A 24,792-nucleotide genomic window follows, 5' to 3' on the forward strand; every position below is an offset into this window, starting at 1 on the left:
TCCACAGCGGGGCCTGGAAATCTGGAGATCTGGGAGAGACATCTAAACGTTTGCCGCCACAAGAAGCTCTCGGGGAGGTCGCTGGCAATGAGAAAAACTTCATAAAAGAAAGGAGAAATAAACACAAAAACAAAGGCATCGCCTCAAAAAGAAAGGAAAAGGCGGGCGCCGTCCAGCACCCAACCAGTCATCAGCGTCTGCGTCTCCTGGAGATTACAGTCAACAACACCGGGCCAAAGCATAGAATCAAGCCAAGCAACACTGCACAGACCTACATTCATCTTGAAAGGGGCAAATCCACAGCAGCACGTGTTCCTGCTCCGGCACATGGCCTAATGAATGGCAGACGAGCTGCAGACAGACAGGCGGACAGACGGGACAAGAATGCGCACATGCAAATACATGGCGGCCCTGTAAGTACAAATCTAGCTGAGCACCGGGCTTTGGGAAAACACAGACAAGCAGCAAAGCCCTTTGGGAAATCTGACAAAGTGGGTAAGGAGCAGCGGGCTGTGAAAAAGCACTCCAGAGATCTAAAAAAACATCTTAATCTCTCAGAGGATCACCTCAAAGAGAGGGGGAATCCCGGGTCGTCGGACCGCAGGAAGGCTTTGTCTGAACCGGAGGCAGCTGCGAAGGAAGACGGTGGCGGCTGGTGTCGGAGCTTCAGAGACCAGGACTTCCCAGACGGCGACCGCAGAGGGATCAGGATTAGTCCTGATCTCCATCCTCTCCCCTGGCTCAGCCAGGACGACGTCCAGAAGATGGAGCTTCTAGCTGAGGGAGAGGTGATCAGCAAGGCCAGGGTGCCCGCACACGGACAGGTGCTCCGAGTGACCCTGGATCCTCCTGCACACCAACAGGTACGCACATTTTAATTACACGGACGAGAGGTGACTTTTAAATGTCACACAATTTAGATGAACTTTGTCCAATTTAGTGTCTTTTTTTAAACAATTTATCTCCATACCACATACATTGACCATATGTACTCAGTATCATATAGACCGCAAAACTGTGATGACACCGTCTGACTTCCGTTGATCCTTATGAGGGATTTTTATGGTAAGGATAGCCTCTGAGCGAGGTGAACGGTGTCACCGCGGAGTAGATTCTCGTAGCATCAAACATATTAGGTTCCTACCACTCCTGATGACAAACTTTTACAAGATATCACGTAAATGTGAGGACCTTAAAAGATAAACCTGGTGATATCCTATATTTTTTTTTATTAGATTATATTATAATCTAATAAAAAATAAAGTTATTTGTGATTGATTAGCAACTACTATTTGTGTGTCCAAAGCCTGATTCATGTTGTTCCTCTGTGTCAGTGAGCCATACTGTTGCACTGGGGGGTGACATGTTTCATTGCTGCGATCAACATGGGCTCTGTCGTTCATTATGACTCAATCCCACGTATACCGTCCTGCTGGCAGCAATTAATCTGCCAAACAGCTACCATGGTGTCAACATTGCAGCTATTTGGCGCCCGCGCAAGGTTGAGGGCAGACCAGGTGTTATGAATTGAACAGCTGGCTGAAAAGTTGTATCATTTGATTGTTTTATATACATTCATTTTATCATAAGTGGAGTCATTTTAACAATTATTCATGGCTGTAGCCTTTGGCACTAGATATTGGGTGATTTTATAGACTAAATGGAAACCATGATATAACTTTATTTCTCCATGACAGCAGCCTAATAGGGGTTCCCCTGAGCCTGGACCCGACCACAGAAATCCAGAAACCCACGGTGAGCGCTGCCAGCAGGGGCACTGCTCCCTGATCAAACGCACTGACGACTGGTTTGAAGTGTTGGCCTTCCACCTGGACAGGGTGCTGGGACTCAACAGGAGTCTCCCTGCAGTGCTGAGGACGTTCCGCAGTGAGATTCTGCCGTACCGATACACCAGCGGTACTCCCCGACCCGTGGTGTGGTGGGATCCGGATATTCAGCACCTCGCCGACAAGGACAACGACCAGAACTCGGTGCCGCTCAGCTGGGTCCAGTACCAGAAGCTGCTGCGGCTCCGCTGTGGGAGGGAGGCAGACCTGAGGTCAGCGCCGTGCGTGGGAGTTCACCACTCAGAGTGGGGGAGACTGGCTCTCTTTGACTTCTTATTGCAGGTAAGACGACTGCTTTTTATAATAAGCTGTGGCCAGAGGCATTGTGTTTTCAGGCTGTCCGTCCGTCCGTCCGATCCATTCTCTCAGACACAATACCTCAGGAATGCCGGGAGGCAATTTCTTAAAATTTGGCACAAACGTCCACTTTGGACTTAGATTTTTGAGGTCAAAGGTCAAGGCCACTGTGACCTCGCATTCTGTCCCATTCTCAGCAACGTCTTGAGGGAGTTCCTTTGAATTTGGGTACAAACATCCACCTGACCTTAAGGATGAAATGATTCGATTTTTGGAGTTCAAAGATCAAGGACACTGTGACCTCACATTCGGTCCATTCTCATGAAAGCAATGTCTCAGCAAAGCCTGGAGGGAAAGTCCTCAAATGTGGCACAAACGTCCACCTGGACTGAAGGATGAACTTTTTGGATGTCAGAGGTCAAAGTTCCCTGTGACCTCACAAAACACATGTTTGGTCCATAACTCAAGAATTCATATGCGAATTGTGACAATTTCCGACATTCATCTCATGGGATAAAATTATGAATTTTGGACTTACACTGCAACATGCTGGGCAGACTGAGGCACACAACCACTGCGTCGTCTTCCTGAGGAGACGACGCAGCGGTCGTAGTGGTCCGTGTTGTGTGTTGAGTGGGAAATTAATGTTTTCCATCCTAGAGAGGAGTCAGGACTGGTGAGATGGACGAACCCTACATGAAACAGGAAAGAGTGTGACACAGGCTGTTTTGTTCATTATAACGTTCTGTAAAATTGCATCACAGACGTTTTCCAGGCCGTTCACTCAGAGGTCCACGCAACAGCACAGCAGCAGTGCACCAGGTAAATATGGCGTTATAGTGGGAGTGGGAGTCTATAAAAGCCTGGTCAAACCATATAGGGAAACAGCAAAGTTAATCCCTGCAAAGCAGTGGGTGCTTGTTAATCGGTAACGTGGGGACTACATGCAGGGCTAGTTGGTGAGCTAACCCCTGACATGCTAGCCAGACAGGAACTTGCTAGTGCTGACAATTACTCTCCAACTTAGCCGGGAGACTTTTGACAGACCACTACGACCTGCAAGGCGAGGGTCATGTGACCAAACATGGTAGTTAAGCTATCGCTATCGCTGGCGATATCCCTATCTCCCGGCATGTTGCTGTGCTCTGACTACCATAGCTGTGTGGGCTGTTACTACACTGTTCTAATTAACTACACTGACAGAGTTTTAATGATGTTTTTGATGAGTTTTTATTTGGCACATTTTAGTGATACAATTGATTATAAAATATAAAATTTGCTGTCATCAAAAAAGCACACGGTTGGATAAACCTGTGTTTTGATTTGGTCAGTGATTTGGAAGAGAAGACACAGACTAAATGGAAATGACTCATGTCTGGTGTCACACACACACACACACACACACCAGATGTCCTCGCCGGCGGAGCCGTTAGATTTAGGGTGTGATGAAAGAATGAGCTTTAACTGTAATTGAGATAAGATGCCATCTGATCTCACACATCAGAAGCATAACGCTGTTTGTGGCAATCCTCCTTAAGAGTTACACAAGAGAGCAGCAACAGTTCAGCAGTAGATTACTATGCTGCTGCTACAGTCGGAAAAGCATCTAGTCGTTGTGACCGAACATATGATCAAATGTGTTTAATGGGCCATGCGGGGGTGTGGTGGTGCTCATGTAAAACATTGATTAGACCTGTGCACTGAAGCCTTCTTGCGAGTAGAAACGAGGTCTCCACTGGACAGGAGATTATGCGCCATGTGGTTTATTCTGACTTTACTGAATTTTTCCGAGTGTGGATTTCCTTCTTCTTGCTTAATTCCTCTCCTCTGATTACTCAGATGGCAGTCCAAGTATGCAACTCAGGTCAATACGAATGCCTCCACTAGTCTGATGAGACTATCAATGATCACAGGGTTTTCTACGGTTGCCCCGGTAAACCAATATTTGATGTAATTTTGTTGACTGGTGCGTCGTTGCATCCGTCAGTCCAAGTTCATGTGTTCTTGCTCAGCACACTTTGGGCCTCACAGCCCACTGTAGTGTAGTCTAGTGTATCCCATGTGATACACACAAGCAGCAGCCTAGGGTGAGTTACTATGGTTACGGGCATCGGTGTCGCCAGGCCATTTTGTCAGCGCTTGACCTAGAGCTTCTGAGTGCATGGCCGGGACTATTTTTAAGCCAATGTGAAGCTCGACAAAAAACATAATGTGTGTGAGATATGCTACTCCTGTTGACTCGAAAAAGATGCAGGTCTCTAACTCTTTATGTGTGTGTGTGTGTGTGTGTGTGTGTGTGTGTGTGGTCAGCACTGAGTGACTGTTGTGTTTCAATGAAGAACTCCCAGAGGAACAAAGGACGTCTTGGATCAAAAGTTATAATAAAGTGTATTTAATAAAGTAAACAAAAGCGTTGTGAATAGAGAGTACAAAAATCTCAGCTGAGGATCCGCTGGCTTCCGCAATCCACAAGCAGTGAGCAGTTAGACTGTCTCTTGCTCCACCGATGAATGTCGAACAAAGTATCAAACACAGGTATCCCATTGGAGCTCTTCTTGATGATGATAGGATAAAGTTGGTGCGGTGAGCAGTGTCCACGCCCCTGGGCACGTGACGTCTTCGGTGCGTTCAATGTAACTGGATATTTGGAGTTTTCCCTTAAACCATATGGCGGTACCATCAAGTACTACACTGCATGCATTTCTTTATTAATTACATAGTTTTAAATTCCTGGTGGTACAATGGAGTATTATACTGAATGCATTTCTTTATTAATTACATAGTTTCAAAATCATAGCGGTACACTGGTATTACACTAAATGCATTTTATTAATAGTAAGATTAATGAGCCGGGTTATAAGTTTGTTTATAAAATCCAACATGACACAAGTTACAGTAGAGCAAAAATGGCAGAGTGTACATAGAATTCAAATCGCAATTCCTAATCAATCTGAAAAGTAAACATTAGTTTTTGAGGTAGGCTACAGTTCTATTTATCTGTGATTAAGACGTGTGCTTTACATGTAAATATGGTGCCAGAGTGAATAAAAAAGCTGTTGGATGTTACAGTCACTGTTGTACTAAACTTAGTTGAAGAGGTGAATATAGTATAGAGAAATGTGGATTAACTACAAAAACTACAAAGTGCTGGTTCTATTATTTCAGACAAAGTTAGACAAACTCCCAAAACTGGAGCCAGCGTTTGATGCTCCAACATGGCCCCTTGCATTCAACTACAGTGTAAGGCCGGTCCAGAGGGCTCTTAACATTTATCATGCGCTGAAATGTAGGAAGAGCACATAAATGGTCAATCACATAGTTGACAATTTCAATGAACAAGCAAGAGGTGTAGCAGCCCAGTCACCTTCGGTCAAGGCGAAGTGACGTAGTGCAACGAGCAACGTGTTTTGGTTGTTCTCTCCGCAGCTTCCGGGGGGGGGGGCTGCTTTGCCAGGAGGACAGAGGGTGTAGCTCTCAAAGACAGACCTTCAGTTAGCAGTTAGCTCGAATTCAAACCCTAGCGTTCTGATTACAGTGAACCCGCCCCGTCTCCCTGCCGGATCACAATATTTTTTGTTGCTGCCGTTGTACAGGATGCACCCAGCAGGTCACCAGCCCGCTGTGACTCCTGAAGCTAGGGCTTTCAAGTTGCTCCGGCAGCTAACTGAAGGTCCGAGATTTCTTATTTCTGCCACTTTGGATTAAGTCTTGTAAACAAACCTTCAAAGCCTACATGAACGTACATGAACAGCTCTTTGTTTGGTTGAATTTTGCATGTTCTTACCTCGCTGTTACTTAGTAGTTAGCTTTTTTTTTTTTTTTTTGGTTCAACTGCAAATTCAGACTGTAGATGATATTACATTCAGATTGCATGGACTCAGTCGTAGAAGTGAAATGCTACCCTTTATTTCTTTGCATGTGGCCAGACATCACACACTGCCATGATTGTGGGTTTTACGGTGAATTGTGTGCTGGACTAATTCTTTGTCTGGGTGCAATGACATCTTGCTGTTTCCATGAGGTTGCCGGTGAACCAGTGAAGACTTCAGGAAGTCACTAGGCTACACCAATAAATCAACCGCTATAACCCCTCACTTAAATTCACAAACTCACTTTTACAGTTTGTTTTTTTGCATGAAACAAACTGTTTTTTTCTACCATATGACACCTTTATACATTCATGTTCCCCAGAGGATAAACCCTTTGATTTAAACAAGCCCACATTATTAGAATCAAACTATACTTTCTGCCCCATCCGGTGAAAATTATTTTGACGTATGTTCCGTCCAATACGATATGCTGAGTGTGCAGCACTGTGGTCAATTTTCCCCTCACAGCTGTAGCATTAGCTGCTAGGTAACAGTCTGCAGCTGTGCAAAATTTAATTTCTGGAAACCTGCACTGAAATTGTCACCTTATCCTGAGTTCCCCTATCCTCCCCAGGGTGTCCTCCACTTCCTGTGTGTATGTGTGTGTGTGTGTGTGTGTCACTGAGCGAAGGTATGTCCTTCACGCTGCTCTTCCTGCGCCTTCGGTGTCTGGTTCCCTGCTATCAGAGCCCAGGGAGGTGTTAAGGGAGCAGGTAGGAACAAGTGTTCAGAGGCGCGCTCATCTGCTCTCAGCAGATCAATACGAGGCTATTAGAGCTTGGCCCTGTTACAGGGATTGACTTCTAGCAGCGAGGGGGAGAGAGCTGCCTCATGGGTTATTCATATTCAACCCCCCACACACACACACACACACTGCAGACGGGTGTTAGAAACACATTCCATCTTAGTGTGCGGACAGAACAAAGCAGGACAGAATTACTTCTGCAGGTTGTAAAATCAGTGACAGGGTGCAGTGTGAGCGTGTCGGAGCAAACTCAACACTGAGGAGGCAAAATGTGAAAAAAAGAGTGAACTGTTCAACGGCACGCTGCATCTGAGAGACTGAGCCTAACAGAAATACATTTACAGTGTGTTCTCATACATGACAGCGGCACTGACTTCATGTTACTGACAGGCGGCGACCTCCGATTCTGAGAAGTACAGCCAATGCTGAAGTGCTTTGAACTTGCACTCTTTGTAATGGCCATTGGCTCCTCTCAGAGTAAAATTTGTTGTCAGATTGTGTAGAAGTCTATGAGAAAATGACTCTACTTCTCTCTTGATTTATTACCTCAGTAAACATTGTAAACATGAGTTTATGGTCTCAATTTCTAGTTTCAAGTCTTCTTCAATACAGCATGATGTTCAGTGAGTAAATTATGGTCCATTTAGAGTCAAATAGACCATAAAGCAGAGTATGCTTTAGGGCGGGGCTACAGGTTGCCACCAGAGCGGTATACGGCGTCCCTATGTCACTCCTCCACACTCCAAATATGGTCACTTCTCGTTTCCTGGTCGCAAAAATCAAAGATGGCGACAACCGTAATCTAAGATGGGGGTGGCGAAAATGCCAAACTCAATGCTTCTAAACAGCAGTCGCGATGACGACGTCCACTTATATACAGTCTACGGGTACTATGCAAAGTCACAGAAATAGAGTTAGCTGTTCAGAGAAGCAAGACAGTATCGGTATATTATCATTTAAGACACACAAAAATCTGCAAATCCTTAACTATCTAAATAATTCCAGATTCAGTTGCTGTCACCTTAATCAATCCAGTAATATAATGATCGTTTGGCTTGTTTTATAACACTATGAACAAAAGGCTTGGATTCTTTGTGCCATTCATCAGAGAAGACGTTTGGTATCATCGACTGACACTCATCACAGTTATCTTTTCTCCATTAGCACACATTGTAGCCATAGTGATAAAGATGGTAACGTTAGTCATCTTATTGTCACGTTTGTCACATGTTCCATACTAACCCCACATCATATACTACCAGGACCAGACCAGACTTTACATGCACCACTGCTCAGCACTGCTGGTACACACTACTGCCTGCTGAGCAATTTTCCAGGAAACAATAATGTTATATTGCCTTATTTTTCCTTTCCAGCAAGCACACACAAACACTAATACATACACAGAGAGCACTCTAACTCTTGGCATCTTTCTAACAAGCAGCTCAAAGTGGACTTTTGAATACCAAAAACAAGAGCGGTCTCTGTGTACGGGATAATGAGAGAACACAAAGCCAACAATGTTAGTCTGTCAATGCTTGTTTGTTTACATTCTTATTCCTGGAAGTTCAGGTCGCTAGCCCCTCCTTCCCGATGACATCACGCACGTCGTGAAAGACGGCACACGATGATTGGTCGGGGACCAACGCGTCGACTGTCAAGTCTCTCGGCCAAGTCCCTCCATAAGACTAAATTGCCTAAACAGTGACCACCATAACAGTATAGTGTAGTCTGAACTAGTCTGACTAAACAGAAACAAGAGGCTCTCTCAGACAATGTAGCGATCATATAGGTTTATGTTATGACCACAAGTTTCGATTATTCCAACTTTGTTTCTAAAAAATTCAAGTTGTGTGTACAACATTATGTTTCCTTACAACTAAACATCATTCTCAATCTCGAGGGAAACACATTTTCCCCATGGATTACGGCCGCATTGGTAGCGAATTCCGAATGCTTCAATGTTGAATTGACAAAACCAAATGTGGTGCCATATTTGATCCGGAAAAGAGTTGCAAACTGCATTGTCAGTTTAAAAAAAAAAATCTTTAGCTTCCACCTGCCGCTAGCGGTGCAGGTTTAAAGCTCGGTGATTGGACGATTCTTGACGAAACACACTTCGGGATCTGTCAAGAACTTCTCCACCAAAGTTTTTATGTCCACAGTTGCACCCATGACTTCATTTTGGAACAAAAGCCTGCAGCTGGAATCACATTGGCAGTGATTCGAATCACATTGGCAGTGATTCGAATCACATTGGCAGTGATTCGCAGTTGTGTGCTGTAACCATTTGGCTACCGAGGCACTCTAACCTTTTTCCTTTTCATCAAAGAACCAGATGCTCTCCAACACTGGTGTTCCTTGTTTTGTTCTGATGACTCAACCAGGAGAATTTCATGCCGATCCAAGCCGCAGAAGAAGGTGTCCAACTGTGAGGCACATAACATTGTCTGTGGGAAAAATGAAAGGGGACTTCTGCTTCTGCGGCCAGGGATGCCAGAAATAGCTCCTCCCATTTTGCATCATTGAACCCCTTTCATAAATGTTGATTTGTTTTGTGTCTTAATCTAGCACAGATACTGTATATAAATAAGTACTACGCCAATGATGTTATTCACGACTGCTTATAAAAAGGTGAAGATCCTTCCCTTCCAATTAATACAGAATTAACGTGTGTGTGTGTGTGTGTGTGTGTGTGTGTGTGTGTGTGTGTGTGTGTGTGTGTGTGTGTGTGTGTGTGTGCATACAGTCATTAATCTTCAGACATGGCACCACCAGGGTCTAACAAGCTGCTGCACGCATACAGATAACTGTCTGCTTTAAAACACATCAGACTGGGGAATAACTAAACACAGTTTCCACATTTATACAGTGAAATAATTTGAGTTCTGAGCTTCATTAAAGCTGCTGTAACTTTATTTTTTAATTTTTAAAAATACTTTTAGCAGAACTCAAACACCATTTTCCTCTGGATAATCACAGCAATATTTCCAGTGGAGTAAACAGGATTAGAGCGGGAAGCTTTGAGTTTACGCTCTAATGTAAGCCGCCCACCAGACTGGCTTTCCTCACTGTATTTGGGGCTCCGTAGCATGCGAGTAAACACAGCCAAATATGATTAACTGAACCTCTTTAATCCTGAGTAAACAAACATAAATATAGGCAACACATTGTAATAATGGAACGCAGCATACTGTGAGTTACTATATTTGAAGCCCAAAGATATCACTAAGTAGGCCTGCAGTGAGGATGCTCATTTGGTTTTGTTCTGAGCGGCCTCCCAATCGTTTTTTGTTCCTCTGCCGTGATCGTGTCACGTGATGCAGGGAAGGGCCTGGTTGTTCTGCAGTGTTGTCATGGCACTGTGCCTCTGTAGAGAGGTGCTAAATCATAGTGTAAGTGTGTGTTTGTGTGTGTGTGGGGGGGGGCATGTGAGACAAAGTCTGCCACTCAACCTCCCTGAAACTACCTGATTACAATCCATGGGCGGGATATTTCTTCTCAAATATAAAGTAGTCCCTAAATTCTACTACACACCTTCAGGGCTTAATGTTAGTCCGTCCTCAAGGCGCCTGAATCGCTCCAAACTGCTTAATCTCCACTCCAATGTTGTGAATCTTTTGCTCTGCTGTGTGTTCAGGAGATCATATATCGGCGGTGAATAAACAAATACATGTTATTATTGTAATGAACGGTTAAAACCTTGATGGGAGGGTCCTGCCTGAACTGCTGTTTAACGGCATGCCCGGTTATTGGCTCCTCGATTGATTTTGAACGCCACATGGCAACTGTGAATGATGAGAAACAAAATTCTCCTTGATGTCTTAGAATGTGGCATTAGGGGAGATTTGCCCGTTGTGGGGCGCAGTTCTGATGTTCTTGATGACCAGTGGGCGTCATCATCCAAAATATCACCTGGTAAGCTGATTCTCTCTTCATTTGTCTACCGGCACAAAGCACTTTACGACCAATGTATAATATATGAACTCAGAGAGAGATTGTGGCAGGTGATTACAGAACAGCTTGGGATCTGGGGCGGTCGCGAAACAGAGGATGCAGTAAAGACTAGACGGTAGTGATTGGGCTCTGGGCAGCTAAACGATAGCTTCTTGCTAATGTCATTCTTTTATTAGGGACTAGAGCTATCCATTGCACCCACGTCATCAATTCAGTTTTGTCTCCTTACATTACATTACATTACAGTCATTTAGCAGACGCTTTTATCCAAAGCGACTTACAATAAGTGCATTCAACATTGGTAATCAAAAGAACTACTAGTCACCAGAAGTCATAAGTACATTTCCTTTTCCAAACAAGCATCTAAGAGCATGAAGCAGAGCAAAACTCAGAGTCTCGCGTTGCGAATTTTCTGCAACGCATGAAAGAATGAAACGCTTTTGTACTCAGAGTGCGAAGTTTATCTGCGCAAAGGTTTTTATCAGATGATGGGTTTAAAAAATATGTCATTCTCTCAATAGCACTGTGCTGTTTTGTTTGTGTGTTCTTTTCAGGGCTTTTTTCAAGAGCTGACATAATTTACACCTGTCCTTCTCCTTTTATCTATCCATCCATCTACAGTGGATAGATGGCAGAATCATTAGGCGTTGATACCATTTGAACGACTCCACTCAAAATGTAAATCCAAATACACGCACACACATACACACACACTAATATCCAGACCAAGAGCTGTATTGGATTAATTGAAGGGACTGCTGAATCCATATCCACAGACACAGAGACATCAATACACTGGTCACACACAAAAACACACATATACACACCTTTAGTCTGTAGGTATTGCTCATGAAGTTGAACCATTGTGTAGAAATATGCCTGGTAATTTTGGCCTGCTGTGATCCCGGTACCTTTCATCAGTCAGAAGTGAATTGTCTGATATCTAATTACACTCTGAAAAGTCAGGCTTTCATTTCCACTGCACTCTGCACACTCTAGTTAACTCTTGTAGACAGTAGGAATATATATATATATATATATACAGTGCTATGAAAAAGTATTTGCCCCCTTCCTGGTTTCTTATTTTTTTGCATATTCGTCACACTTAAATGTTTCAGATCATCAAACAAATTTTAATATTAGACAAAGATAACCTGAGTAAATACAAAATGCAGTTTTCAAATGATGATTTCTTTTATTAAGGGAGAAAAGCTAAAAAAGCTAAAATATCTCTAAAAGCAACACATCATGCCGCGATGTAAAGAAATTCAAGAACAGATGAGAAACAAAGTAACTGACATGAATCAGTCTGGAAAGACCCCAGAACAACATCTAAAGAACTGCAGGCCTCACTCGCCTCAGTTAAGGTCAGTGTTCATGATTCAACAATAAGAAAGAGACTGGGCACAAATAGCACCCATGGGAGAGTTCCAAGGCGAAAGCCACTGCTGACCAAAAAGAACACAAAGGCTCGTCTCACATTTGCCAAAAAACATCTTGATGATCCCCGAGACTTTTGGGCAAATATTCTGGGGACTGACGAGACAAAAGTTGAACTTTTTGGAAGGTGTGCGTCCCGTTACATCTGGCGTAAAACTGACACAGCATTTCATAAAAACAACATCATACCAACAGTCACACATGGTGGTGGTGGTGTGATGGTCTGGGGCTGCTTTGCAGCTTCAGGACCTGGACAACATGCCATAATTTATGGAACCATGAATTCTGCTCTCTACCAGAAAATCCTGAAAGAGAACGTCGAGCTATCAGTTCGTGACCTCAAACTCAAGCGCACTTTGGTTATGCAGCAAGACAATGATCCGAAACACACCAGCAAGTCCACCTCTGAATGGCTCAAAAAAAGCAAAAAGAGGGTTTTGGAGTGGCCTAGTCAAAGTCTGGACTTAAATCTGATTGAGATGCTGTGGCATGACCTTCAACGAGCCGTTTCTGATCGAAAACCATCCAATGTGGCTGAATTAAAACAATTCTGCAAAGAAGAGTGGGCCAAAATTCTTCCACAGCGATGTGAAAGACTCATTGTCAGTTATCGCAAATGCTGGATTGCAATTGTTGCCGCCAAGGGTGACAAAACCAGTTATCAGGTTTAGGGGGCAATTACTTTTTCACACAGGGCCAAGTCGGTTTGGATAGCTTTTCTCCCTTAATAGATTAAATCATCATTTAAAAACAGCATTTTGTATTTACTCGGGTTATCTTTGTCTAATATAAAAATTTGTTTGATGATCTGAAACATTTAAGTGTGACAAATATGCAAAAAAATAAGAAACCAGGAAGGGGGCAAATACTTTTTCACAGCACTGTATATATATATATATATATATATATATCAATTTCTGCAATCCACAGGATACATTTAATAGATATGTTTCATATCAGCCAGTATCACGCTACCAAAAATGTGCAATGCCACGTGGCTAGGTTTAGGCAAAAACAACAAACTAATGTGAGAAAAAAATGTGTTCAAATGACAAACTAACATCGCAGCCTTACATCGCGGCCTAACCACCCTTAGAGGACTTTCTTACGTCACATAACAAGGGTAAAGTCTAGGTTTACTTTTGGTTTCACACGAGATACGAAGAGCTGTCTCCTGGGTGAGAGTCCTTTGTTCGTTTGAACCCTCCCACCTGCCCTTTGTGGACTTTCTCACTTGTCATACTGGTTATTGTACCACGTACCTTTCAATAAAGATCGCTCAATATTGTACAACATCACTTGTTGTGACCAAATGCAAAACAGTCTTTATTCAACGTATTCGTGGTTTGCAGAAACGTACAATTTTCTTTCTCACCGACTATGCTGAGAAAAAACAGCACCTACCCAAAGTCAAATTTCAAAGGAATAAAACCTCAAGAAGTAAAAGGCAGCATGTAGTCCACTGCCCATGTTGTTTGACTGACAAGCGAACACAGAGAAGTGGAATAAAGAAACAGCACGGTTCACAGCCACTTAAATATGGTGTCGACTCTGACCACAGCAGAGCACCGCATCTCGTCTTTCCCCGAGGCCTGCCGGTGGTTCAGTGGCAGTGTAAGTCAATATTGGCTCGGTCTCCACAAGGCCGTTAGACCGAACTCAGAATTAGTATTCAAGTGTGGGATGGAAATTTGGCGGCAGGGTGAGAAGGCTCCTAAAAGCACCAGACAAGTGAGACGAACCAGTGGAGGAGCAGCTTTACTGCGCAGTAAAAACACAAACCCCTTCTCTATCACACACTCACACACACACACACACACACACACACACACACACACACACACACACACACACACATTGCATGTACACAGAGGGAGAGCAAACACACAGACCCTCACAAAGAGCTGGACCCCGCAGGAGACCTGAGGGCAGATCTCATCAAGGTTGTGTCTATTTGCTTCTCGCTGTGTCGATCACTTTCAAAACTTTAATCACATGGATCTCACACTAACCGTGTTTCTGTACTTATAACTTTATGCGCATTTTGAATTATCGTATTAGAAAAATTCAATAAAACATCCTGAACTGGATCTATCTATCTATCTATCTATCTATCTATCTATCTATCTATCTATCTATCTATCTATCTATCTATCTATCTATCTATCTATCTATCTATCTGTCTATCTGTCTATACAGATAAATCTATACATCTATCGATCTCTCTCTCAGACTGGGAGAATCCCATCACACTGGCTGTTTATATCAAGATTCCGCTGTGAATCACTCACAGCGGACATCAGTGCAGATTAATCAAAAGCTGAAAGTCCAACGACACCTCATAACCTTTTTTTTTTTTTTCTCTGATCTTTGTTCCAAATCAAAGCGTCGCTTTGGTTTGATGGTGCCCAATGAACATCGCGGCCTAACATTCATTTCTACATTTCTATCACACCAACAAGTAACAGAATGTGATTGAACTGGTTATCGTGCTTCTTATAATAACTAATAAGTATTTTGTTACTGACCCGGCTTTAAAATACAGTTATCTCACTCGTACATAATGTATTTGCATCTTTACCAAGAAATACATCTTATTAATGTTCAATTCTAGTGTTTATTTCTGACGATATTAACTGTCAATAAAAACTATAGAAAAATAACAGACTAGCTTTTCATGAGACACCTCACAGCGTCACAGCTGAAGACCTTTTTGTCGTGTTCTGTGTCTGTTGGGTGCAGGTGAACGACCGGCTGGACCGGTACTGCTGCGGTTTCTCTCCCGATCCAGCAGAGCTCTGTGTGGAGAACCTGCTCCACACCAGGTGTGGCAACACCCAGGACCTGCTGCTGGTCCACATCCTGGTATGTGTCTCACAAACACCATGTTATTTTATCTCCCTGTGCCATTATTAAAAGTGGATTTATGTCCTGAAACATTACACGGTTTTCTCTTCATTCGCAGTAATTAATTATTTCTCAGTCAAGAGGATAAATTCGCCGCTCTTTGCTCTGATTGATGCGTTGGTACAAAATACAAAAACATAATTTATTTTTTTTCTCCCGCCTCGCCAAATGGTTGTGTGATTTCAGAGCGGGTTTCTGTTCATCACTCGTCGTGTCTGAAGAGAATGAAATCCAGCGCGGCTGCCCTGTTTGTTTCCCGCCGCTGCCATTCTTCCATGGCAACGCAGCAGAACGCACACAACAGTAACATCTATTAAACTCCCAGCAAGCTGATGAATGTGTTTTTCACAGCTACAGCCAACGAGTCTGGCAGATGTTTTTCTGCAGAGGAGCTTGTTAAGTCACATATGGTTTTGTATTGTTCGCTACCATATGTAAAAATAGATGAAGCTGTTTGTGTGATGGTTGTTTTTGTCACAGGGTGTTTTTTTTCATTTTGTAGCGACCTTTATGTTCAAACCACAGGGGAGCAGACGAAAATCACAGGTGTTCCTAATAACACTAACGAGATTCTATTCAATTGCTCCCGTAGCTGTGCCTATGGTGTATAGATAGATACTGAATTGTAAGTCGCTTTGGATAAAAGCGTCTGCTAAATGACTGTAATGTAATGTAATGTAAGTGTCCCAGAAAGCTGTGACAGAGCATTGACTACGTCTACAAGCACATAATATTCTGCTTTTTGCTCTCATTCTGAAAAAAGACAATAGGACCTCTCTCAAGAACCACCCAAACGAACAGATTCGTTCTCAACCCTCTGAAGCCCAAAAACCCGCCGGCGGGATGGAAAAGCATGTTTCCTTTAACCAATCCGGCCCGAGCGCCCCACCGGCGGGGGCGGAGCATGCATCCGAAAATTAATCCACTAATAACGTGCACTCATCAGTAACAAATATAATGATGCCGCATACCTGCTCAAACTGCAGCTCCTGCGCTACAAAGTCATCTCAGCTGTTTGTACACACTCCAAACACAACATATGACAAAGCTACGTATAATACCAAGTAACACAATCGATATAGCGCCCCCTAGGCCTCACTCGCCACATTTATGCCAATAACGTTTTGAAAAATGTATTCAATGCTAACACCCGTTAGCAGCCATTTTTTCACATTCCGCTACGACACAGCCTCGCAGTTTTACTTACAAAACAAAGCCATCCTCATAATCCGCATAATCGATCACATCATAAACCAGCTCCTTACTTTGAGATAAGCAAATCGGATTTGAGAAATTTGACACTCGGGTAGTTTTTATTTTATGATTGGCTAACGGATTCTGTCATTCAAAGTCACATTAGGTTGTTTCAACAGAGCAGGCTGTGACGCGTCTATGGAACGTTCATTGGGTCAAATCGGCCCTTCACACTGGCTTTAAGGCTCTGGAGGATAAAAAAACTGGAATTCAGACGATAAAATCCCATGGATGACAAACATTAACAGTCTCAGAGAGGATCCAGGCTCTCAAAATGATGCCAAACTGCTGCATATGGATAGATTGAACACTATTAGTGATAAAAGAAGTGAAATATATAATTATATAAAATTACAATGAAACAGCTGGAACAAAATTACATTTTGGTTGATCTCGTTTGACCTCTCCGTACTAGATCAAGATGTACTAGATAAAGCTTCACTTTATCAAAGTAAAAATTTGTTTAGAGACCCTCAACATATAGTTCTATGATCTGGGACAGCTGGAAAGATTGTAGCTACATGCTTTCTAATAAAGAAATATCCAGAAATTGCTTTTAATTCCATTCGAAAATTTAAATTTTCAATTTATGCTGTGTGCCATCTTAATCTACTCTTAACCAGTAACATATATACTGATATTTACACATATCAACACATCTCACAAGTGTTAGGGTTATTTTACTACCAAAAGTATTAAAATAGCCCTTACAGTTGCAACGCTACACTCATTATCGTATGGGTATGCTATTTTCGAGCTGAGGGCCTAAAAATCGGTCTAGGGTCCAAAAGGTTTTAAACAATAGACAAAACAACACCTTTTATCACAGCCAGAAGCTGTAAAAACTGCCATTATCGTCAGATTGTCATCTTTCCGACGGCCCTTGAACACGTCGTGTTAGGAACGCTTCCGTCAGAGAACGCAACTGGAACTAAGCTTACAATTGTGATAATACATGTTAGTATACATGTCTCATTTAAAATTGTATCCCAAATGAACCGTTTACTCGAAACAGATCCTGTAAAAAAATATAAAATTCACAGAGCATTGAGGAGAAGACAGGAGAGGCTGTAAGTAGAGGTTGTAAAAATGTGAATCAATGTATATAAAATGTGGAGCCTCCATTTCTTTTTCCAACACTTGTGGCCTATTTTTTGGTATAATAAATTATCAAAGGAATTCCTGTTCTTCTTTTTTTATGATTTATGGCATTGTAACTGTGTTCTACTGCACTAAAGACATTTTTGAGTTTTCTCTACTTCTAGCCATGGTCGTTCTGGTTCCATAGAGGTGCAGGACTTTTATATCACATTAAAAAATCAAGGCCACAGAGAGAAAAATGTGACCAGAGCAAAAAATGCCACAAATCAGCTTGAGGTTCAGAGGCTGAACAGACGAGTGATTCAGGAGGACTTGCCTCGTTCATCAGTTTTCCGACATTTAGTACAAACACAATGTACTCGTCAGAGGAGTCATGTGCAATACATCTGCTATCCAAGTTTTTCACTAATGGATTGTATATTTCATTACGATGTTGCATTAGAGATTATTTATTTGAGGCAACAAGATGCAAACACAAAGTTGATGAACGACCAGTTATGAAGTTGATGTGGGAAACAACAGTGAGGGCTGGGCTTCGACGCTCAATTTCAAGTTACTGTAGCTAGTACGTAGCTCTTGATACTCTGCTCAGTTGAAGAATGTTAGCGGCAAGCTAGGTTCTGTGTTTAGTAATCAGGTGTTATAACTGAGTCATTCTTTTCATATCACTACGGCTCTCTCTCTGTTGTGTCAGCAGTGCTGGAAAGTTAAAACACAAAACACAGCAAGGCAGCGGCAAAGTGCAGCTCGCCATAATAATCTGTTTTCTGCAGCCATGCAGTTCATGTGTTTTTGTCACATGACACATATCACAGGAGTCACAGGACTCTGTTTAGGGATTGGCTGCGGGTACCTCGCTAGCTGCAATTCCCCGCCAAAAGGTATACCATCCCCAACTTGTAGGTCAGCCGCACATTAATTCTGCAGTTAACAGTTAACTGAACATTTATCACGAGTCAATAAATACCGTTCAAAGTAAACAGAGAGATGCTTGGATTTAATGTGATTATTTTGTTGTGAGGTTGGACTGAAACACAAAGATATACTTCCAAATTTAGTGTATCCTGTTTAGCCTGTTGAACAACGCTGTGTTCATTTGACATCCTTTAAATATGTTCTATGTTGTTTTTGTAACTGCATGTTGCCCATAACGGGGAAACATGAGTGACAAAAAAAAATTCTCTTTATTCTTTAGAAACTAAAACTCACCCTTAAACCACATTTTTGAACAGTGCTGATGTGTCACCTGTGTTTCCTCCTGACAGTCAGTGTGTGTGTGTGTGTGTGTGTGTGTGTGTGTGTGTGTGTGCATTCAGGTGAGGAAGGCGGATCCCTCCAGACTGGTGTTCATAGACAACGCCGGCCGACCACAGCAGTCCACCAACAACCTCAACTTCCGGCTGGTTGAGGGCATTGATGAGTGAGTACAAAACGCTGCTTCAAAGCAGGAAAGATGCAATATATTTATATATTTTTTTGCTTTATTCCGTGCTCGATGTCCCACAGAGTCAGAAGCTCTTTTTGGGGCTCACAGCAGGCACAATCACTGACGGGAGGAAATTTGTTCAGGAGAAAAATAAAACACATCTAAACAACATATTTCCCCTGTGAACAGCTTTCAACTCAGCAGCGCAGAAATGTCCTCTGGAAGCTCGTTACAGTTTGTTCCAGTGTCTGTCTGATTAGATTAGTGAGCATTCAATTAGCCTGGTATTCAACATGCTGAAAGAATGGGGTCTGATACAATTTCCCCCTTTGTCTGTCACTTAGGATTACTGAGCCGCTCCATAAAATGCTCTTAGATATCTTAAGCCTGGACGTGAGACGGAATGGATATAGATTATTCAGGTCTTGTATTGTTTCCCCATCACTGCAAAATAAAAGGAAAAATTGGTTATTTTCCAGAGGTGGAGAGTGACTCATTTTCAAATGTACTTTTATCAAATTTGTTCAAGTATTTGTTTTAGATTTGATACGTTGCTGGCAATCCAGCCCTGGTCTCATTTCCATATTACAAAACTGGATCGTTAGCTAGGTTTTGATGGAGAACATAAATCTCCCAATTTACGTTTGGATGTGATGTATCACAAATTGTTTAATTAATCAAGGTCCGTGAAGGGAGGAGGAAGGGGTAAATAGTTGGGTCCAACATGGGACTTTCACCCAGGAGATGCTGTTCATGTCCTGTGTGAAACCAGTAGTGATGTATTTTTACTTATTTTACCTTATTATGACACAAAACATGAGCTTTTACTGAAACGCATTTTTTGATTAAAAAACATTCACTTTCTTTTTTTTGGAAACTTACGATGCCAAACAGTTTTTTCTGGAGACATGGTTGTGCATTCCCAGTCTCAGTGATACTCAACTTGCAGCAAGGTTACAGGGTGGGCACCGACCATTTTTTAATTCACAATGAAAAGTTAGTTGTGTGGGAATTTAATTTAGTAGGAAACAGGGTTGACTGGACATTGGATAAGGTTGCAAGAAAAACAATCGGTGCAATACTCTTATATTGAGGTGTAGAGAGAACATTACCGCCTCTAGAAACTTCCAGGAAGGGTTTACGCATTTGTGTTGAAGTTACAACACATCAGATACGATGCTGTTCTGTCGTCAGGTTTCCAGAGAGAGCGGTGTCGGTGCTCCAGTCAGGCTGTCTGGAGAGTCTTCTTCTACGCTCCCTTTACACGGACAGGGAATTCTGGGACAGCCAGGGCGGGGCCAGTGGTCTCAGGCCTCTCATCCGCACTCTGGAGCACAGAGGGAAGATTGTCCTCCGGCACATCAGAGACATGAAACTACAGCTCAAGAGGGACCTGTGACTGAGCTAGCTGAACCCAACAAGTTGATCACAAAATTCAGGTTAATAAGAGCTGCAATGGCTCAGCTAGTCTGGCAGCACTGCAGACACGCTGGATGTTCAAAACAAACACCCTTTTTTTTTTAACCCTCCTGTCGTGTTCGTTTCTCCCCCTTGCTTTAGTGTTCCCGGTCAAATTTGACCGGTCTGTTTTAACTGCTCTTACATTAACACAAAAACCATTAATCATCACCAAATTTTATTTAACATCTTTTTAAGCTGTAAACAATGTCTCAGACTAGTGGTTTACATGAATAACTGCTGGGAATATCCAAAGAATAGACACTGAAAATGTATCGCTAAATTAAATGAAACTGTTGTAAGGACATTGTTGACCAGAATATAGGCCTCCCGGACTCCGCATCCCACTGACTTTTTGTAGCCTCATTGTTTGACCGATATACTCCTGCTAGAATCAACAGACCCATGTAGGCTTGGAGGTCTACCTGGTCCAATGCTCTCCACGTGTTCAAAAATTAGGTCCAGAGCCTCTCTGACAGAAAATCTCCTCATCAGTCACCTATTCATTGTGCTCACAGTGTAAAATGAGAGCAAGGCACAAATAACAGTTTATATTGGGGGAAAGTGAGAAGGTATGAAACATTGTTTAGTCTGGAAGGTGTGGTTCGCGTGGGGGGATGGGCACATAAGCGCGGGATAGAGATGGGTTCATAACAAACACCTGATTTTTTTAATTTGAAGTTTGAAGTGTGTACAACTTTATATATGGGGCTGTGAACAGGTGTTCACACGTGTGTGTGTGTGTGTGTGTGTGTGTGTGTGTGTGTGTGTGTGTGGGAAGGAGGGGTTGTGGATGTGTGGGTGTGTATGGGGCTGTTTTCCATCTGATGAATGGACATAATCTAGTGTTTCCCATTCATTTCCTATGGCGGTCACTTTTGACTGGGAACACCATGGGTGTTACAAAGTTGACTAAATCACAAAAATTTCAATGAAAGTGGTCATCAGCAATTTTATATGTTCAAATGCCTAGTGTGGAGCATATCATAAGGCCTTGAGGCAATCAGATGTAAAACACAATATTTATGATTGATTAAAGTTGTAAATTGGTCAGATTTGACCCGAACACAACAGGAGGAGGGGTTACAATGAATACAACATCCACAACGGCATTCGGCATCCTCAGGGTCCATGGACCAATCTATTGAAACCAAACAGTGGGGATATTATATGTGAAAGTTCAACTTAAATCAAAAAAGTAATTCAGTTTGCAGTCAAACTTCACGTTACATGTGATTTTCAAAATAATTCTTAATATTTGGTTTACTTAAAAGTGATCAATTGGAAATTCCAAGCGGGTCCATGATTGAGAGATTGCTTCCACACCGCCCTCAACATGACGACAGCCGAGCCGACGGCTAGGAGCTAACGGTGCTTGAAGCTAACGGTGCTTACAGCGCGAACAGTGCGAACAAGGGCAACAGTGCATACAGAGCTAACAGTGTTTACCTGAGGGGGAGTTATACACAGTGTTCTGTTAGCAGAATGAGGACCAAACAGGCTGCTGTCAACTTGTGATGATTACTGTTCTATGCAAATATGTTTAAAATGAAGTGATTGTAATGAATATTCGCAAAGAATTCCAAGTTGACAGCAAAACCAAACGCCGTCATAAAACAAAAAAGATTTATATATTTATTCATATTAATCCTTTTGGGATGATTTTTTTCATTTTGTTCAAAAGAGAGAACAGGACTTAAAGACGTTCCACTGAGGTGCTCGTTATTACAAGTTTCTAAGTTGTAACATATGACTTTATTAACCATTCATTAATGATTTTATAGATCACTTCTAAGCCATTAATAATGGGTTGGAAAAAATCTCTCTGCTTGGTGTCATCAAGAGTCAAATAATTAATAAATGTTCATTTACCTCTGCAGTTGCTTTTATTATAGTCAAAGTTAAGTTATTAATAAGCAGCTTTAACAACAATGAAGATGCAGCTCTTTGGTCCATCACAGATGTCTTCATCATGAACCAGAGCGAGACAGAGACAAAGCAACTGTCCAATTGCAACCCAAACACTGTCCTTATTAAGGGCTCATATCTGATTTATGAGGCATTAATTAACCATTAATAAAGCATTTACTAACAACGTAATAAACTCCTCACAAAGGATGCTTTTAATAGAAAGCGATCTGATCCGTACTACCATCAAAGCGCACACAGAGGACAAAATGATTCTGCTCCTGGAGAAGAGTCAAACAAACCTTGAGGTAATCGCTGTGTCGATGCACAAAGCAACGGCAAACACACGCAGGCTCTCATGTCCAAAGTGTCTTACTCGTGCTAATTGTTTGATTATCAGCAGCACACAAATATGTCCCCGAAGCTCTGTCTGTTGACAGGGGATGCTTGTCACTCCAAATATATTCATGTTTTTTCATCCAGTCCGTCTGCGCTCTCTAATGTCTCTCCAAGTGTCCCCTCACGGGAGGTAAATGTGAGACAAATTATTCCCCCGCTCCTCCTCGCAGCCAAGTGAGATGATTTTTTTTCCCAAACAATTTAGTGGAAAGAAGCATAGTCTATATTTTTTTTCTATTTAAATATTTTACAGAGAGCAAGCGGCATATCAAGTGATTGATTCGGATGTCTGTTATTATGAGATAAGTTTCTCTGCTTCTAATCGAGGGATTAAAAATGTCTGTCAGCAAATAGCTTCTGGACTGGATCCTGGAAGCCTTTTGATGAAAATGGACCAAATATAGATGCATTATTTTTTATGGGTTTTTTCTAATTTTTTTCAAGTGCCTGTCGTTGCACATTGTTGAAATGCACAGCGGCGTACTGAAGCAAAAGATGAAAGAAAAGGGTACAATTTTTGGGATAAAAATCAAGTGTCATTAAGGAAGGACGAGAGCTGAGGCTCTTCACTCTGAGCGCCACGTTTCTAAAGCTAAGCTGTCATAAAACTGTCTTCTGGTATTTGGGTCTTGTGAAAAGCACAGATGATATCACTTGAAACTGTTTTATGCCTTACCCACTCTGAATTAAAATTCCAGTCGTAACTTTGTGGATTAATGCCATTTTCTATGGCTCGCTCTTTTCATCACTGAATAAATGTCTCTAATGAGAAATGGCTCAAATGTGTGATCCCGTCTTTATCCCCACTTGATCTCTCTTACATTGAATGTTTTGCTTTTTTTTCCCTCCATGCGTCAAACCACCAAAAGTGAGCTGGCTGCCATTGGTTTTTAGACAACATTCATTTCTTAACCATATTTTTTGGTCCAGCTCATTAAACCCCCATCTGGATTACAGTGGATTAAATGACAGCCATTCAAAGCCTGCATACTGCACTGCTACAGGATAGGGGTTCAAAACAGCAGGATTGTGTTTGGAACTCTAGAAAAGAAAGCAACCGAAGTCGGAGGGATTGATTGCAGCGTGGATGAGACGATGACAAATTACAAAGAAACACATGGATTCGCTGATTTGAAACATGACGCTGGACCTCAGGAAACCCATTCACAACCAGCGTGAACATAAATGATGACAGACACAGGATGGCAGCCAGGACGGTGCAATAACAAAAGGTCATAAATCATAGTTCCCCTACTGCAACTTCACCCTCCTCTCAAATATTTGTAATGATAACAAAATGCAACATGTAGTTCATTAAAAAAATTACGTCATTTCGATTCACCATCTTTGTTTTTGGCAAAAAAACAGCATTATTTGCAAGTCATACTTAAAATATTACTTTTAACGATTGGTCACTGGTCAAGATGGTTGCAAAATTATTTTTCTGTCAAATGACAAAGCAATTAGTCGGCTAATCATTGCAGCTCTATTGTAGGATGAGTGAAAAGTTGAATGTTATGGCCGTTACATCCCGGCTGCAATCAGTCTGTTTTTTTATTATTCTTTAATGCTTTGCTGTCTTTTGAATTTCTCTGTTGAATGTCTGTTTTGTATCATTTCAGAAAATGTGCAATAAAACTTAATTGAAAAATAAATATTTTGTATAGGATAATTTACAGTGGGTAAAAAACCTCTGTCTCTGCTACCGGTTACATCCAATGCTATCAATGAAATGAACTACATGCTGCAGGTTACTGTTATTCACCTTCAGGTATAGAAAGTAGAATGTAGCTCAAAATCAAATAAATGGTTTACAATGTAATGCCATTAAAGTTTAGCTAAAGAACATGGTTTATTGGCCCACACTTAAAAAGGCTGACGTTTCTCTGAATCCACGTTGGTTTTGACATGTTTGATCAGTGGTGGTCCTCCATTAACCATTTTCTGTGGTTGCCATGATCACACAGTAAGCCAGGGTGGCAAGTAAAAAAAAAGTCTATTGTTAACTCAGACAGCTGCAGAAAAATAATTGTGCACATGCACACCAGCTAACTGACAGAGTTAGGAGAAGAAGAAAAAAACACAAAACAAAAAAGAATGGGCTGTCATTCATTTGTATTTGATATTTTTGTGTAAAAATGAATGGAGATCCCTGAGCCACCAGGGAGGAAGAGGAGGAGAAAG

At 42.0% G+C, this 24,792-nt stretch overlaps 1 protein-coding gene across 1 annotated transcript; it reads left to right on the forward strand.

The window, feature by feature from the left end:
* gask1a (golgi associated kinase 1A) lies at nucleotides 1–24,205 on the forward strand. Its single transcript, XM_068736396.1, has 5 exons — nucleotides 1–863; nucleotides 1,698–2,129; nucleotides 14,898–15,020; nucleotides 18,734–18,837; nucleotides 20,038–24,205. Exons 1-5 carry the CDS (start codon nucleotides 336–338, stop codon nucleotides 20,240–20,242), a joined length of 1,392 nt encoding a protein of 463 aa, XP_068592497.1. The 5' UTR covers nucleotides 1–335; the 3' UTR covers nucleotides 20,243–24,205.
* Nucleotides 24,206–24,792: the final 587 nt, after the last annotated feature.

This window comes from Cebidichthys violaceus, unplaced genomic scaffold, assembly GCF_023349555.1.
Source record: "Cebidichthys violaceus isolate CVI_PGR_0920_01 unplaced genomic scaffold, fCebVio1.0.p SCAF_7, whole genome shotgun sequence".
NCBI lineage: Eukaryota > Metazoa > Chordata > Actinopteri > Perciformes > Stichaeidae > Cebidichthys > Cebidichthys violaceus.